The sequence below is a fragment of the Enhydra lutris genome, unplaced genomic scaffold (genome assembly GCF_002288905.1).
Source record: "Enhydra lutris kenyoni isolate GAN:26980312 unplaced genomic scaffold, ASM228890v2 scaffoldscaffold13, whole genome shotgun sequence".
Taxonomy (NCBI): Eukaryota; Metazoa; Chordata; class Mammalia; order Carnivora; family Mustelidae; genus Enhydra; species Enhydra lutris.
Genome location: NW_019154097.1, coordinates 13270172 through 13288831, shown reverse-complemented (window position 1 = coordinate 13288831; position 18660 = coordinate 13270172). Strand labels below are relative to the sequence as shown.

The 18660-nt window shown below is 40.1% G+C and overlaps 1 protein-coding gene across 3 annotated transcripts in view; it reads right to left on the bottom strand.

Annotated features, from left to right (window-relative positions):
- The window catches only part of LOC111146248 (solute carrier family 44 member 1), a 153799-nt gene that overhangs the window by 81181 nt on the left and 53958 nt on the right, over positions 1-18660 (bottom strand). For all 3 annotated transcript variants that reach the window (XM_022501711.1, XM_022501709.1, XM_022501710.1), the window contains exons 2-3: positions 17001-17090; positions 7426-7568 (exon numbers count right to left, since the gene is read on the bottom strand). In XM_022501711.1, the coding sequence (XP_022357419.1) occupies positions 7426-7568; positions 17001-17090 (233 nt within the window). The remainder of the gene's footprint in view (positions 1-7425; positions 7569-17000; positions 17091-18660) is intronic.

Genomic DNA, 18660 nt, shown 5'->3' with positions numbered 1-18660 from the left:
AGATTCGGTAGGTTTCAAAGTTTCTTTAGTTATAACTATTAATTTATATAACCCACCCTTTCTTCTCTGTGTATTCTACTAAAAGTTTTACATCTTTAAATGTCCAGAGGGGAATGCTTGGGTGACTCAGTCTTGGTTAAGGGTCTGTCTTTGGCTGGGTCATGATCCCAGGGTCCTGGGATCAAGTCCCCCATCGGGCTCCTTGCTCAGCGGGGAGTCCGTTTCTCCCTCTGCCTGCTGCTCCCCCTGCTTGTGCGTGCATCAGCACTCTCTCTCTCTCTGACAAATAAATCTTAAAAAAAAATTTAAAAATCTTAAAAAAAAATTCAGAGGTAGAGGCCCTAAAAGTTAAAAAAAAAAAAAAGGGTGGGTAACTGGAATCATTGTGTAGCTCACCAGGAAATAATGCAAAGAGCACTAGACTGTGCATTCAAGAGTGGGTGCTAGTCCTGATACTATTGTTTCATCAAGCCGCTGATGTATCCTAAACCTCAGTCTCTTCACCTGTAAAATGAAGGGGCTCCGTGATCTCCAGAGCCTTTCCACCACGTACATTCTATGCTGTGGATTTCTGGGGAATGAAACAGTTGAAATAAAGAAGTAAAACTCGCATTAGATACCCTGCCACAGGTAAGGAAGGTAATTGAAAAAGGTCTCAAACAAAATGACCCTATAGATTTTACTTACAAATGTATGCCATCAGCCTCCTCAGACCTCTATTTCCTGTATATCCTGTTAATACTGATTATCTGAAATCTGAGAGGCATTTTATGGTCAAAGAGCCTTTATCAGTGATTGGGGCTTTAAATGGCTTCCTTAGAGGAAAGATAAAAAGATAAAGAACAAAGTTAGATTTGTGCAAAAAATGTATCTTTGGAACCTCTATGAAAAAATCAATACTGGTACGTGAGACCTATCTCATGTACCTCCTCACTGAGAAAATTTCTTAAGAGTCACAAAGAAAGAGTCACTAAGCTCTGTGTTAGGATTATTTGCAGGATGGAGAAAACATTTCTAATAAGTGATATAATACCTACGTAAGAAAGATTAAAAGCAATTCTCTACATACCCCACACCTGGCTTTCCAATAATTTATGAACACTAAGAGTCAATGTCACCCTGCCATAGCCTCTCCCACCCCAAATACCCATGACAAAGGTAACATCCATAGTGGAAACACAGTGCTTCCCCCCGCCTCCAATTATCTCCCCAGGGGCCAACAGAGCTAGATGCTTTGCTCTAGTATAGTCCCCATATCCACAGATCCAGGTATCTTAGAATTAAAAGCAGCCCTATTCTATCCAAATTGATATGGAGGACAGGGGGCTTCCCCTGTGGGAACAATTTCTATAATAATAATAATACTCTAAAAATTGACACATACACTGTAAAGCTAGCTTTATGGTTTTGAAAATGGTAGGCAATGTAGAACGTAGAAGAATGGTGGGTTTTGAAAATGGTAGGCAGTGTAGAATTTTGGAATTGTCGATCAGAGTTCAAATATATTATTACTACCCCATCCCCCACATCCCCCCCAAAAAGACTATAAGGCTTACACTTGTTCTCTAGCATCTCTGCTACATAATAATAGCTCAACTACAAAACAAGTCATTTTCTTCTCTGAGCCTTAGTTGGCACTCAACCAGTATTTGATGGGGTGGTTTACAGAGGTTACACACAAGGCTTACCAATATTTGACAGGATGTTTTAAGGTGGTTACACACTAGATAATCTTGAAGATCCCTTTCACCTCTGACAGTCTATGATTCTAAGATAAACGAGTTTTCTGAGTTAAGTGAGCCTCAGAATCTTATTTATAGCAGTTTCTACGCAGAAGAGTTGTATATATCTTAACCAACTTAAAAGTAAACTTTGGGAACATAATCCATTTGAAGTTGGGGGGTCTCTCTGTATCTCATAAAATATTATCTGCCATTTTTCTTTACATCCTTCTTACTGCAGTAAATATATATTATCGGGTCAAAATATTACTTGAAGAAAAAGAACACATTATAATTAGAGTAAGAAGGCAACAGGGGCCCCTGGGTGGCTCAGTCAGTTAAGCAGCCAAATCTTGATTTAGGCTTAGGTCATGACTTCAGGGTCCTGAATCGAGCCCCACCTTGGGCTCTCTGCTGGTGGGGCCTGCTTAAGATGCCATCTCTTCCTCTCCATCTGCCCCTCCCCTTCTCTGTCAAATAAATAAACCTTTAAAAAAAAGAATGATAAGGCAATAAAATATTGCCTTTTCTTTACCACTAATAGAAACCTATAGTCATCTTAGCATCTTAAACTTTTTTTTTTTAAAGATTTTATTTATTTGACAGAGAGAAGCAAGCGAGGAAACACAAGCAGGAGGAGTGGGAGCAGAAGAAGCAGGCTTCCTGCTAAGCAGGGAGCCTGATGTGGGGCTTGATCCCAGGACTCTGGGATCATGACCTAAGCCGAAGGCAGACGCTTAACAACTGAGCCACCTGGGCAGGCACCCTGGCATTTTCAACATTTTTTGAAGATTTTATTTATTTATTTGAGAGAGAGAGAGAGAGAGAGAGAGAGAACACATGAGCAGGGGGAGGGGCAGAGGGAGATGAAGAAGCAGGCTCCCTGCTAAGCAGGGAGCCCAAAGTGGGGCTTGATCCAAGGACCCCAGGATCATGACCTGACCCAAAGGCAGATGCTTAACTGACTGAGCCAACCAGGCGTCCCTGAAATTTTCTAATTAGAAGAGGACAAAGGCATTTCCCCTTCCTAGTCTTCTTCTAGCTTTGTTGCTTCCTCTATTACTGCAATTCAATAAGCTATGAAATAACTCAATAACTATGAAATAACTCTCAGGTGTTCAAATCTGGGAGCTATACAAAACATGACACTCCAGCGAGACACAGTTGGGCAGGGTGGCAGAAGACTTTAAGATGCCCCAATTATTCCCACCTCTTGGAATTCACACTTTGGTGTAATTCCCTCCCCTTGACTTTGGATGGGACTTGTGACTTGCTTCTAACAAGTAGAATATGGCAAAGGTGACAGGACATCACTTCTATAATTATATTACAAAAAATTTAACTTCCATCTTGCTAGCAGACTCTACTGATACTATCCCTTGCTGGCTTTGAAGTAAGCCACCATATGGAGTAGCCCACATAGCATGCACTGAGGGTGGCCTCAGGCTTATGGCCACAAAGTGCTAAGGCCCTCTGTCCAACTATCTTGAAAGTGCTGCTAACTATATGAGTTTGGAAGGGGAACTCCCAGCAGAGCCCCAGCCCTGACCAACACGTTGATCTCAGTCTTGCAAGACACTCTGAAGCAGGAGACGCAGCTAAGCTATACCCTATTCCTGACCCAAAGAAACTATGAGATAGCAAATGTATCTTGTCTTAAGCCACTAAGTTTATAGTAACATTGTTACCTAGCAAATGATCATTACTACAGGCAGAAGAAACACACATTATAATTGGAAAAGGACTTTGAGGCAACAGAAAAACAAATTTGAGATAGGAAAGTTTGGGTAATAAAAGGTCACTATGGGATAAAGTTTGTTTTGAAATATTTCATGAAGAGGTCAGGACACCTTAAGTCTTTCAAGAATTCAGATTGGCAGAGAGGGAGAGGGGATAGTACACAGGAAGAATGAGTATCTTGAACACTACTATTACACTGAGAAACAGTGGGAAAGGACTGAACAGATACAACGGGTCTAGATCACTGGAAGCCTGGAAGGTTGAGTGGGCTCACCTTTAATACTGTACGCATCAACAACACTAAAGTAAAGGCTCTTGAGCAGGGAAATGAACGTAAAAAGTGTTTGAAAGAACTTAATCCTATCACAGCATAAAGGATGGAGAAGATTAGAGATTAGAAGGCCAAGAATAGATATACTACCACAACAGTTGTCCTGAGGTCAACAAACGTGCGGTAAAGAGGCTCACACTCCCAAATAACCCAAGATGAGCAAATTAAAACTATAAAATGCCATTTCTTGGTTAATGAGTAAAAAAATAAAACTAGTAATACTAGCAAAGATAAAGCAATCTCAGACATTGGCGGGAATGTAAATGGAACAGACTTTATGGAAAGCCATATTCATCAATAATTTTTATTAATAATCTTAAATATTTATTAGTAGTCTTAATCTTATCCTCAAACTTGGTAATTCACTTCCTAGAAAATATTTTAAGAAAATAAATTTTTTACCCATTCAACAAACATTTGAGAGTATCTACTACATTCCAGGTACTGAGGATACAGTACTGAAAACAGACCTCACCTCTGCTTTCACAGAACTTAGAAGACACATTTAATAAATAATCACAAAATATATACGTAATTACACATATTATAGGACACAATGAGAATATTTTTATTTTTTTCATTTATTTAATTTCATTTATTTAATAAATAATTTCATTTATTTATTTATTTAAGTACACTCAACACCCAACATGGAGTTCGAACTCACAACGCCAAGATCAAGAGGCACAAGTTCTACTGACTAAGCTAGCCAGGCACCCCGTGAGAAAGTATTTTTAAATACCTGATTTAAATTGTGAGATCAAAAAAGACCTTTCTAGGAAATAACATTTATAGTGAGGACTGAAGGATGAGTAGGATTTAGCCACATGAAGAATGGGAGAAACGTTTCTTTCTGACAGAGAAAACAATACTCATTAAAGCAAGAAAGAGTTAGTTGTATTCAAGATTTTAGAGGATTTATTTATAAACTTATTCAACAAATATGTATGGAGGTAGGTCCTAGTAAGTACCAGGTACTGACACTTACTGAGGATAAGAAATGGGAGAAAATAGTGATCAAGATCAAGTTGAGGCAGCAACAGACAAAACAGATATAAAAAAATTCTACAGCTATGGTAGGTATGGTAGCTATGGTAGTAATGAAGACAAAGATATATCAGGAAGTGAATGAAAAAGGAGGAAACAAATGCAATTGGCAGGAAAAAGAAGAGGATGGAGTAAAAGTAACAAACGCAAAGGCACTGTGCCTTCTTTAAGACCCAAACAGGATAGACTTACCTGAGAAAGGTATGTTCAAAATGTATGAGTCATTAAAAATATATATATTCCATTTATAGTTAGAATAGTTAGATGGGTCAGCACTAAAATGTTTACATGCAGAGGAGAAGTAGAGATCAAAAATAAATAAACAGGGGGCCCTGGGAGGTACATTTGGTTGAGTGTCTGGATTTTGGCTCAGCTCGTGATCTCAGGGTTGTGAGACTGAGCCCGGGTGAGAGTCTCTCTCACCTTCTCCCTCTCCATAAACAAACAAACAAACAAACAAACAAACAAACAAACATTTATACTTAAGGTATAGCTACACTTGGGAAACTATTTCTTCTATAGCAATCCATGAATGGCTCCCAACTATGCTTAAGCACTCAGGGAAAAGTAACCACTTTTTTTGGAATAATAAGCAGGCTCTCTTTACAAAAGACCAATATACATAAAAATATACACGGGGTGTGTGTGTGTGTGTGTGTGTGTGTGTGTGTGTGTGTATAGTCTATAGAACATATAGTATATAGAGAATATCTATATCAGTATATAGAAAATACAAGGATTTGAAATTAAAAATTGATCAAGTGAACTTCCATAAGGTTAAGTGTGAAGAGTGACATTTATACAAACCTATGGTGACAATACGCTTGGAACCATCAGCAAGTTATAAAGGGAGCCATAAACATGAGTATGACCTCATGTGAGCAATAGATCTGAGGGAAGAGAGCTCTTTTCCTCCTGTCTCCACAATTACCTAATTGGTAATATTTCATGTCTGGTACATGTCACCAGCACTGAAGAGTCAAAATGTATTGCACAGCATAGACACTACCCACAACAACAACAAAAGATGTGGAATCTGTACTATTTTGCAACTTCTAGGAGTCTAAAATTATTTCCAAAGAAAAAGTTTAAAAATATATGGATGGGCTATCAGAAATAATGGGTTATCAGAAATAACACAAGGCCTAAACATTGTGTTAATTCTATAAAGCAATAAAAAAAGCGATAAATGAAAATCCTCCAAATTACTCTCCATGAGTCCAATTTTCACTTCTGTCAAGGGATGCAGGTGCTTATCCAGAATAAAGCTCATAGTCTGTGTTTGATATTCCACTGACCAACCAGACTTTTGAGAAAAATCACTTCAATCTCTCTAAATCTCTGCTACACCTACCTCACAGCATGGTATCATACGCTTGCCAACTATCACATGCTACACAAATATTCACTGTTATTATTTGAAATTTTATTTATTTAAAATGCATTATTCCTTCTTTCAATGGGGGAATATCTCTGAGATATGATTAACTATCTGGATTTCTTCAAGTTTGTGAAATTATCAAATCAATCTTATACTTTTCAGGAAGGGCCCTGATTTAACAAACAGATTTATCTAATAATAAATATAGCTACTATGGGGCAGCAGGGTGGCTCAGTCATTAAGTGTCTGCCTTTCAGGTCATGATCCGAGGCTTCTGGGATGGAGCCCCACATTGGGCTCCCTGATGAATGGGGAGGGGAGCCTGCTTCTCCCTCTCCCTGATACTCCCCCTACTTGTGCTCACTCTCCTGTCAAATAAGTAAATAAAATCATAAATAAAAAAAATAAAGAAATAAAGCAAGCTACTATATCCTGGAAAATGCTTCTTAAATGTTATTAATTGAATTGAGTAACCCATTACTTTGGTTAATTCTGAAGACCTGTTTTCATTTATTACACTTGTCTAATCAAGTGTGATGGAACATTAATATACAGTGTGGACAAATATATTGACATCATACCTAAGATATGTTTGATGACATTTTCCTCACAGACATTAAAAATGAAGTAATAGCTCTCATGAAGAAAAAAGGCAATTAAGACAGGAATTTCATAAAATGCAAAAGATGAAGCTTGAGAACACAAAACAAATTTTAAAGTCTGACAAAGAAAATGTTATCTTTCATAAAATTGGAAATTGATGTGTACTGTACTTATAAATGATGCATCACAAAATGTTTCGTTAATCCATTTCATTTAATGTTTCAAAATCCATTATCATCCCTCCGTCCCCCATCAAGTACAATCTTAGGAAGAAAAAAATAATTACGTTATTTCCTGAGTTAAAACTTCATGTACAATCTAAAGGCTAATGGGAAAAGAGAGTATAGGTAGAAACCTCTCAAATCAAGCCTTTACTTATTAAAACCTTAAGATAGTTAATATTAACTTGGCAGCTAATTTTATTTCCTGGAAATGTATTTACAGACCAAAAACAGGACTAATTTGAGTGGGCAGTTAAAAAAATAAAAATAAAAACACCAACAGGAGACATATAAAAATAATATTCAGTAAGATATTATTTTTATAACAGTAAGAGAAGCAGGATTTTCTACCCCCCTTCATTCAGCCAACAGTCTACTCACTTCCGATGGGTGTGGTCCATGCCACTGTTTGGTATTGCTTCCAACTTGGCATTTTTCTGCCCACAGATATTTCCATAGCTGTCGTATCCTGACACTAGTCTCGCTGCTGCACCTGTTGCTATCGAAAAGCCACAAATAAATCCCTAGAAAAAAAAAAAAACAGAAAAAACATATAAATAAACCAGTTCAATAACAACAGTCACTACTTGATACGATAATGAGCTTCTTTTGTCCGCTGAAGGGAACAAAGAGCTATCTTTCCTTATTGCAAACACTATTCTACTGTTTTCCTGGGATTTCACAGAAGCAGCACAGAGAAGTCCACAGGGAAACACTATTTACTACTGTAACAAAACAAATCTTAAGCTCTGACATCATAAGATCGTCTACGCATTTTATAATAGTAACAGCGGCTTCTCTGTATGGAACATCTGTGCTGTGCCAGGCTCCTACTAAGTGCTTACCAGACATTATCACTAATCCTCAGGATGGGGAAACTGAGACCCAGAGAGGTTCAATAAGTTGCCCAACGCCAAAGAAGCTAGTAAAGATCAAAGCATTAAATCAAACCCTGCTTGTTTTATTCTTTTATTTGGTTGTAAAGGAGCTCTGTTAAATGGACAACAGTAACAGATGAAAGAAAAAAATTCAAAGAAGAATAGGTGTGTGGGTTTTAAAATTATTATCACTCTGGTGCACGCAACACTCCTGTTTCCTTCCTGCAGTAAAGCTGTATACAAGCCAAAGAATTATGCCATGAAACACCACCATGTTTTTAATACTGCAGACTCAAGGAGCGGGAGGCACTGGGTCTATATGCCACAAAGGTCACTCCGCTTCATGGGAATAGGCTTCATCACAGTGCCAAAGGCAAATAAATGGTAGATGCTTCGGGAATGTATCATACCTGCTGAGTCAAGTACGCGCTGACCAAGACAGAGCAATCCAGCCTACGCTCATTGCAGGGAGCAGGCATAACAACAGGAAATAAGGTGAATCACTACTGATAAACTGAACTGGGCGAAAAGACTGGGGTTAGAAAAATCTTGCGATGTAGTCATTAAAAGGGTGAGTTCTTATTATCCCTCATGAAGTGGCCAATGAAGGCAGGGATTATCACTGTTTAATGTATTCTAGCCAAGTCTCATGAGTAGGACACATGTAAGCAGCTCAGCTAGATCTCGGGCCCATGGTGCTCAGTACAGTACCCACATGCACTTCCTCCAAGAAAAGTGTTTCCCTCTTAAACATACTTTCCTAAAAAGGCAAACAAACTCTTTTTTTCTAAATAACCCCTCTAGTTTTATCTTGCAGGTGAGGAAAGGGGCGGGAGGGAGAGTGTGGCTCTAGCTAATAGAAACTGCTTGAAACTATGGCTTATAAAAAAGTCTACTCCAGAGCAGACCAAATTGCTGCTGTCATGCCTTCTGATCCCTGCCAAGTTACGTTAAGTCTCCGTCCCTCAATTTACTCACCTGTAAAGTGGGATAGTGAGTGTATAGCTCATAAGAGCGCTGTATGGATTAAATGAAATAATCCAGTAAAGTGGTAAGAATCCTGCTCAGCACACAGTTAGAGCTCAATAAATATTAGCTATTATTGTTGTTAGAAATGAGAATGTGTAAAGGAAAAGATCACGGGTTCGGGGTCAGATACACCTTCACTGATCAAAGGAATACTGATGACTCTATATTCTACCTGTGTGACATTGGCCAAACCTGCTTAATGCTTTGTGCTTCAGTATTCCCGTCTATAAATTGAGGATAAAACCACTTACCACAAAGGCTGCTATGAGAATCACATGAAATAATGCATGTAAGTGTCTGTTTCAATAAAAATGTTAGTACCCTTCTGCCTCCAAGGAGCAGCTAACTGCTTGTACTAGGGTTAGGCAGAGGCTGGTCTGGACCCACTCATTCACCCTCGCCTTTTGCCCCCTCCCTCTCTCTGGATTCCTCCATGGAAAATGCAAGATAGTTCCACGTCAGGACCTCAGGCCAACAGTAAAACATGAGATAAAAAACATTTAAGCCCCTGCACACATACACATGTGCAAATCAGCATGCCATTTTAAACGTATCGTTGAACTTCCAATTAGGAAATCCCACACCGAACAAAACCTGGAAGTGGAGGTAAACATTAGGAGGTTTAATAGCTAACCTTTCCAACACAGTTCTTTAACAAGAAGAATCAGAGAATAACAGAAAGGGAACACAGAGAGAGCTGGATTTAAACCCTGGATCTACCACTTACTACCTACGTGACTTTGATCCAATTACATACTTGGAGTGTTTCTTCCTCATCCCTCACAAAGCACTATCATCTATTTCATAGAAGATATGAATGTCATGATGAAGACTAAAGGAGATAATGCATCTCTAAGCCCTAGCTGGTCTGGTACATGGCTGGTCATAAGACATGGTAGCTGTTAGTGGGAAATTTGAAGGATAAAGCCAGTCTACAGAAGTTGACACCAATAACTGGGGACTAACCAAAAACTCCTTCAGTTCTCACCTTTAGCACAAAAATTTCTAGGGGGAAAATGAGCGATATTGTCAGTAATTGTGTCACTACATAGAAGCATTCAGACCACAATTACAATCTTTTTTCACTAGCCTGAAATAGCAAAGCCCTTGCATAATTAAAAGGTTATGTTCTTCTTTCCTTTTTATAGAAATTTTCTTATGTTTGATAAGTACTTTGTGTTACAGATTCCTTTAAATGGTATCTGATTTCCCTTTCTGACTATTTTTAACAGTACTGTTGGACATGTGAGTTTTCTTCTTCTTCTTTTTTTTTTAATCATAAGCCACCTCACATCCCTCTGGGATGTAGACAGAGGATAAATTATAAACGTTACATATATATGGTAAAATGGGACACTGACGTATTTTCACACAGGCCACTTAAATTTCTTAGTTGCTTAGTAGCTTCCAAAGCCATTAGAGAAGAGAGGTTGAGAAGCTGCAGGGGAGAAAGCAAGGAGAAAAAAGTAAGCTAATAAGATAGGAAGAAACCATGACTGTTATCCCAGGGACTTCCCATATGGTAGAAGTACTGACAATGGGGAACTAGGCCAAATATAATTAAAAATACAATCGCCTTTAAAAAAAAAAATTCTAAGTCCAAATGCGGGAAGCAATATAGTTTCATATGAGAAAAAAATGTGGTACATGAAATTAAAATAGGATGAGAGAAACTTTACAGAATGCACTCAATAATTTAATGGCTCTAAGCAGGGAGAGGAAGAGGCATTCAAGAGAAGGAAATCATATTAATGAAGCAAATGATAAGGGGGATGAGGAAAGCTTTTTTTTTTTTTTTAAAGATTTTATTTATTTATTAGTCAGAGAGAGAGAGGGAGAGAGAGCAAGCACAGGCAGACAGAATGGCAGGCAGAGGCAGAGGGAGAAGCAGGCTCCCTGATGAGCAAGGAGCCCGATGTGGGACTCGATCCCAGGACGCTGGGATCATGACCTGAGCTGAAGGCAGCTGCTTAACCAACTGAGCCATCTAGGCGTCCTGAGGAAAGCTTTTATATGCCTATAGCAGAGAGCAATCACGGCAGAGAAAGTAAGCCTATTAGTAAGGAAGAGAACCGTGGCTAAAAATCTTAAAAGGACTGAGTTACTGAAGTGCTTGCAGAACTGCTCTTTCGAGAGAGAGGAGGAGCAGACAAATGGAATCACGAACAGGAGGTGACTCAAGTCAGATCAGGGCATCCGGTGGTATGGATCCCAAGCCAGATCTTGCAAACTCATTAAGTTCCCTATTGCCTACGCGGGAGAAAGACAGTTTGCTAATTAATGAACTGTGCTCATTATTTCAATGTAAGAAGGAGGATTTGCTTAGATTCATACATTTTAGTCAAAAGGAGGGACATGCTTTATTTCACAAGCATGTTTGAATTTCAAACCTGGAGGCTTAACATGCAACTGAGCAAGGCAGAAGGCCTTAGTTTTGGTTTGGGGGGCGGGCAGAAAAAAAAATGGGTCAGCCAAAACCTGTGTGGCAGGTGGGGATGAAATATGAATATGGCAAAATGTTTCAAAATAAAAACACAGGCAAAAAAGAACTTACTCCTACAGCTCTCTCCTAGGGATTCAAGAAAATATGCCCAGACCCTTTTTCCTCAAATACTACCTCCTTAGCTCTATCCCTAATCCTCTACCTCTATCCCTAAACTCAACCAAAGCTTGGGAGTCAATCTCTTAATAACTAATTTGTCAAACCTCAAAGTAACATTTGGCTTCTGTTTCTCCTCTGTAGAACCCTGAGATCTAAAAGGCTATTAGGACCCAGCAGACAGGATAAGAATGTCTGATGCAGAGCTAGTATTTATACAAACAAACAAAAAATTTAAACATTCTCCCAATCTTCCAGATCTCTCTAAAGTTTAATAGGATGCATTACTCTAAGAAAGAAGAAAGAAGCTATAAGCAAATATGACTGGAAGCCTAGAAGAGTCCTGTCAATAAGCATTTATCAAGCACAATCAAACAGAAGATGTCATGCAGGGGACGAAAGAGTTATAAGACATCAAGTTTACCCTGAAAGACCTGACATGTTCGCAAAAGATCAGAAAATAATGAGGTGTGAGGAAGCAAGATCAGAGAGGTTCAGTTTCACGGGCAGCCAGAACAATGAATAAAAGAAATAAAACACATGGGCAAGGAATGCTAGACACCGAACCCAGCTTGGCCTCAAACGATCCTTATGATTGTGGGGAAGTCACTTTAAATACCGAGACTCGGTTTCCCTACCTGTCACGAGGCTTGAACTAGATTAATCTATAAAGCCCTCTCCTCATCCCGAATTTTATGACCCTAAGGAAAAGTAGGTAGAGAGTAAAATGTTTCAGACTATACTTGCAGGAAGTAGGATAAACACATTGGGTCCAGCACAGTGACCAAGGATACAAAAAACAAGAGTGGATTAAAAGCAAATCGATTCAAACTTTAAAAACAGTTTAAATGGCAAATTTTACATTATGTGTATTTTACCATAATCCCCCCCCCCAAAAAAAAAGGAATGAAACAAAGATTTGACAGAAAGGAGACAGGTATTTGGATCAGGTAACCTCAGGGTAATTTTTGGCGTGCTATTCCTACTCTCTGATCCTGCCAGAGCTCAGACCATCGCACAGATGACTAAACACGGCAATCAGTCTTTGAGTCTTTCACTTTGTGCTGCATGCTCAACAATAGTTAATGAGGTAGAAACACTATGCGCTGGGAAATAGACTAGTGTTATAAAATAAAAAAGGTCCTTGAAAGTGGTCTGAAGGGACAACGTATGCAATGTTGTCTCCTACTCCCAGCTCTAGTCCAGAGCCTTCTCCAAAACTCCCAACTCTGCCTTTCCCACTGCTTATCTTTACCCACACCCTACCTCTCCCAAACTCATCTTCTCATTCCACATTTCCCCAGGCCACTTTCCTTCATCTACCCTGTCTGCCTTTGTAGTATCATTTCCTTACCAGACCGCACATGTAAGAGTATGGAGTAGAGCGGACTCTTCGGTCTCCCTTATCCACGCCTCTGGCCATCACTCTCGCCTCCTAACTGCACCAGAGGAAGTAAGAATGCTAAACTGTTTGCTTAGAATCTGAAATCCTGACGAGACCACTTTCTCCTGGCAGGTGAGGTTACTGTGTCCATGTTCCAAACAACAACTTTTCTATAGTTCCAACTCCAGGCAAAAAGGAAGGACTATTCTTGAGGCCTCGCCTTCTAGAGCTCTTCTCTTCCAGGTCCAATCCTGCCACTGTGTAACCTAGACAAGTTACTTAACAAAACCATGTGCCTCTGTTTTCTTATCTGTAAAATGAGAATGATGTTAACAACAGCAGCGACTTCATCGTATAGCTGTGAAATGTAAATGTTTCTGCATCACATGCAGAATAGTCCCGAGTCCACAGTAAGCAGCGCCCAGTATCAGGAGTACATGGTAGGGCGTCACCACTGTCCATGGTGAGCACTCCTATCAGGGCCAAGGAGCCCCGTCTTTCCTGCCTTATCTGGGCAGAGAGGGTCCAGATGGATCTCTTCTCTCTTCTCACTCATATCTCTTTCCCTAGAAACAGAATGGAGTCACACTGTCCAACATGGGAAGGATCTTCAGGCCATGTGGCCCACGTTTCATTCTACAAGTTGTTTTTACCAAGGAGCTCTTCATTGAGTATAATCAGGTGACTTTCTGGCTCCTAACACAGTGCTTTGTTTATCCATCTCATTCTTGTTCCTTCACGTACACAGAAATTGTGGTTTGGAACTTACAAGCTGCGGTCAGATTTGATCTGAAAAGCCCTACTCTGAACCCTCATACAAGAACCTCTTAGTCATCCTTACTCTGCTTCCCCCTTGTCTGCAACATCGATGACACTCTCTCCTCTTCTTTATCACGACGCTATTTCAGGTTTTCCACATGTTCCCTGGACTATTCCATCAGCCTCCAAAGCGGACCCTCTTTATAATGCATTATAAACCATCTATAACATCCGTTACCAGGGCCATCCTTCTAAACCCGGTCACATCATTTCTTGCTGATAACCCTTCAGTGATTGGGGGACCTGGGTGGCCAAGTCAGTTAAGTGTCTGACTCTGATCTCCACTCATGTCATTTGGGTTGTGAGACTGAGCCCTGTGTCAGGTCCATGCTGGGTGTAGAGGCTGCTTGAATTTCTCTCTCCCTCTCCATCTACCCGTCCCCTGTTCACCCTCTTCTAAAAAAGAAAGAGAGAAAGAAAGAAAGAAAGAAAGAAAGAAAGAAAGAAAGAAAGAAGGAAAGAAGAGAAAACTCTTCAGTGGTTTACTGGCACTTAAAACAGGAATCCCAACCCTGGCTGAACACTGCAAACACAGAGATTAAGTCAGAATCAGAGGAGGGACCGAGGAAAGAGTATTCCAAATTCTAGCTGCTTCTGATAATCAACTTGTCCAAAATGAGAACCACTTGACTGCTACCTTACTGGAAAACAGAAATTTAGAAGTACAATGCTACATGCAACTTTTTTAAAGAACAGAGTAAATGTATGTCCAGTGATTTCAAAATATTGATAAAAGTTCAAATGTGGAAGATGAGCATGGAAGGCGGGCCTGGAAAAACCCTGGATGTAAGGGAGGAAATAAAGGTACAAATATTTATGAAGAGGTGAATGCGTGTAAGTAAAAAGATTAATGGTGAAGATGAATGAAATGAGACAAGGTCTTAAAATATTTCAAAGCATTACATAAATAAATATTTCAAAGGATAGGTATCAAGGAATGAGCAAAGAACTGCAAGTAAGGACAATGAATAAAGATTTGGCTTGAATATTCAGCCCTAAGATGACAGAAGAAGCAGACACCATGAGGTTAAAAGAGTATTCTAGTTCTAGTACTAGAACTAGTATTCTAGTTCCTATTCTACCTTTGCCACATATTACCAGTATTCTATTCTTGGACAAGCTAATATTTAACCTTGCTACACCTTGCTTGTAAGCTGGGGAGAAAACCTATTTCATAAGGTAAATGGGAGAATTTAATGAGATGAATACATACAAAAGCATCAAGTGTAGGATAATCTCAACAAACGTTTGATGAATATTTCTCTGAAAAGAATGAAATCCTAAAGAAAAAAAGAACTTCTAAAAACCATACAAAACAAATACACAGAAGACAAAAAACTTTGGTCTGCTGCTGTGTCCGTATGGCAACAGAACCTGGAAATTTCTGCAGTTCCCACATGGCAAAATGTGAGGTAAGCTCAACTGTATGAGACTAATCCATTAAAAAAAAAAAAAAAAAATCATTCCAAAACAAGTAACACTATGCCTGCATTTAAAAGTACACACAGTGGGTCTTAATTACCATGGCACTGAAATCAAGGTTCTATTAATTACCATTGCATTAAAATGTGTCAGTGAACAGATAGCTCCCTACTCTAAGTCACTCCCAAATCAGCCTATCAACATTAATGACTGCACTTTCCCGAGCTCTTTTAGCATAGAAAATCAAAAGCACATGGAGTGGCAGGTACATGTTTTTATAAACATAATTTTGAAAGGTCAGCTGCCATCCATCTCGGGAATAATTCAGGGAGTAGGGAGAGTCTGTGCTAATTCTGTTAGCAAAAAAAAAAAAAAATCTTTCCCACACTTGACACGCACACTGCATTTTAGGAACTACTCGATTAAACTAAGTAAACTCCTGAAAAACATTTTCCAAGTCCTAACTAAGTGAGGAAATGGGTATTCTGATGTCTTCTAAATATCTTAGGTTTCATGAAACTGAGCCGTCTATTTAAAACGAACTTTCCTCATTTTACTTGCTTTATTATATCTCTTTAAAGTCGGCTTCTTTCTTTTCCTTTCTTCAGGTGCGTAACAGGTCCCTGCAATTATGCCTTTTTGTCAGGATTAGGGTGGTTCTGTGGTTTGCAAATGGCATTTGCAGCGAGCAGTTGCAGAGGACACAGAATCAGATTATCCTTAAAGAAGCTCTACAAAAGATATGGGGAAATGAGGCTTAAAAACACTCATACATTTGTGAAAAAAGGCTGCCAGAGGTATTTATGCTTTAGTTGTAAAGACTAAGAAAGAGAGCATAATACCCGGCTGCAGAGTCCCTCTGAGAAAGGGGAAAGGGGCTGGCAGAAGACAGCATTGTCCTGGAAATGAAGAGGGCAGGGCTCTGGTACCAGCTCTCCCATGAACTAACAATGTGGCCTTGGCATGGTCATTTCCATCTCCGGGTTTGATGCTTTCCATCTGAGGAATGAGGGGAATAAACCAGATGGGGATTTCCAAGCCTGTTCTAACTCGAGCTGGCTTTAAAACCCTGTTTTCACCCTGTTTTTTCCCAGCCCAGCACACCTGCAGTGAATCTCCAGTCCCTGAAGCCTGTGTCAGAAATCCTGCCGGGCAGGGTGCGGGTGCCATTTGAAAAAGCCCCCCCCCCCCGACACTCTGCACCAGGGGCTCTGCTCCTCCACCCTCGACACCCAGTGGAAAATCACCAAGTCCCTGATCTCCAATGGAGAGATGCCACCCTTTACAGCAGGCAGCGGGGGCCGAGTATGGGCAGAAGCAGAGAGCAGCCAGCCTCCTCTCTAGGAAGAGCTAAAAGATGTCAGATTTGGAAACACTGTAGACATCCTCTGGCACAAACTCTAATTGTATATAAAAGAACACCAAATACCCCAGGGGCACACTGGTGCAAAAACAGTCAGGCTTGTGTGACTGGGTTGGATACATACTCAGGACTCAGGGGCCAGGGCTCTGCTCAACACTCCATCAAGACCACAATTCACAGAAATTTATGTCTCATGATCTGGCTTTCTTAAATGATCTAGTCCAGGGGACAGTTCCAATCCTCTTAATTTTATCTCATGTATCAAGGGGTACCAAATACCAACAAATTGTATATGGGACAAAAATAACCGGCTTCAATGGTCTCCGAGGACCTCCAGTCATAAGCAATTCAGAAGGAGTTAAACATAAATCAAATAACAAGCTCCCTCTTTAGACCAGTTCCGCATCATTCCCCTGGATCATGAGGCCGCCAGGGTCTAAGGATCTGTGAGAGGGTCCTTACCATCCCAATGCAGAAGAGGATAAAGAGCAGCAGCCATGGGATGTCTGTACAGCTGCGGTCCTCCAGCGGCTTCCATTCTCGTTTAGAGCTCTAACGGAAAACACACAGTAAGAGACTGGTGAGCGTTAAATGTGAAGTAGGAAGGCACAAACATACCACTTATTCCTAGATTGCTTCTTCTTTTTTTTTTAAAGATTTTATTTATTTATTTGACAGACAGAGATCACAAGTAGGCAGAGAGGCAGGCAGAGAGAAAGGGAAGCAGGCTCCCCACTGAGCAGAGAGCCTGATGCGGGGCTCGATGCCAGGACCCTAGGAGCATGACCTGAGCTGAAGGCAAAGGCTTTAACCCACTGAGCCACCCAGGCGCCCCCTAGATTGCTTCTTGCCTGACAAGTTTCTTTCTTTCTTCTTCTTCTTCTTCTTTTTTTTTCTTTTAAGATTTTATTTATTTATTTGACAGAGATCACAAGTAGGCAGAGAGGCAGGCGGGGGCGGGGGGAAGCAGGCTCCCTGTTGAGCAGACAGCCCAATGCAGGGCTCGATCCCAGGACCCCGAGATCACGACCCGAGCCGAAGGCAGAGGTTTAACTCAATGAGCCACCCAGGTGCCACACCTGACAAGTTTCTTACTGAACATTTTAAGATACAACTCAAATATGTGTCACCTTTCTGGGAAGTCGTCCCTAACTCCCATCGTTCTTCCTGGCCAGGCAGACTACTGACTGCAATGCTTTTTTTGGTACCTCTATTATGGCATTTAGGATACTGAATTGAAATGTGTTGAGCTGTGTCCCCAGAAGATCATGAGCTTCCCAAGGGAAGAGACCTCTTCTCATTTCCTGGCATCTACATGACACTAGAGGGTCCAAGATATGTACTCAGTATGAGCTTTTTAAAATGAATAAACAGGGGTGCCTGTTGAGCTCAGTGGGTTAAGTGTCTGACTCTTATTATCAGCTCAGGTTGTGATCTCGGGCTTTTGAATTCAAGCCCCATGTTGGGCTCCATACTGGACATAGAGTCTGCTTAAAATAAATAAAATTTAAAAAAAGAACAAACAAATTCTTCCAACTTCAATCTTTGTGGTAGCTTTCTCTTTGAGTGTCCAGATGCGAGACTTATAGAATGTGCTTTACATGTGTCCTCTTCTAGGTAGAAAGCCCATTAAAATGAATTCCTATTCAGGGGTAGCTTCTTTTATATCTAATAAGATTCAGGAAGGAAAAACTGAATTAAAACATTTTTACAGACTGATCTGGGTAACTCCTTACCTACCATCCACAGATCTTTAATCTGTTTCTGGGAAGTTTAAAGAGTTTCTAGATCAGAGATCCCCTAACTAAAGAACTAGAAGCATTCTGAACGTGAATTTGCAAAGTATTGACTGGAATCCTGATCGTATTTTTCTTTCTTCTAGCAAATAGTCTTAAGTTTTCAAGTCATCTTACAAATTCCTTTTACCCAGAATGTAATTGAAATAACACCCCTAAGCTTTCTAATGAACAAAAATCCCAGAGCCTCACCCCCTCTGCTAGAAAAATAAACAGAAAAGGCAGAGAGATGGTAGTCTTGGGAAACCTACGGGAAAAGTTCCTGTAAGACGAGGACTGTGGCCTCCAACGGCTTCCATGACAAGATCAGGAAGCCATCTGGGAAG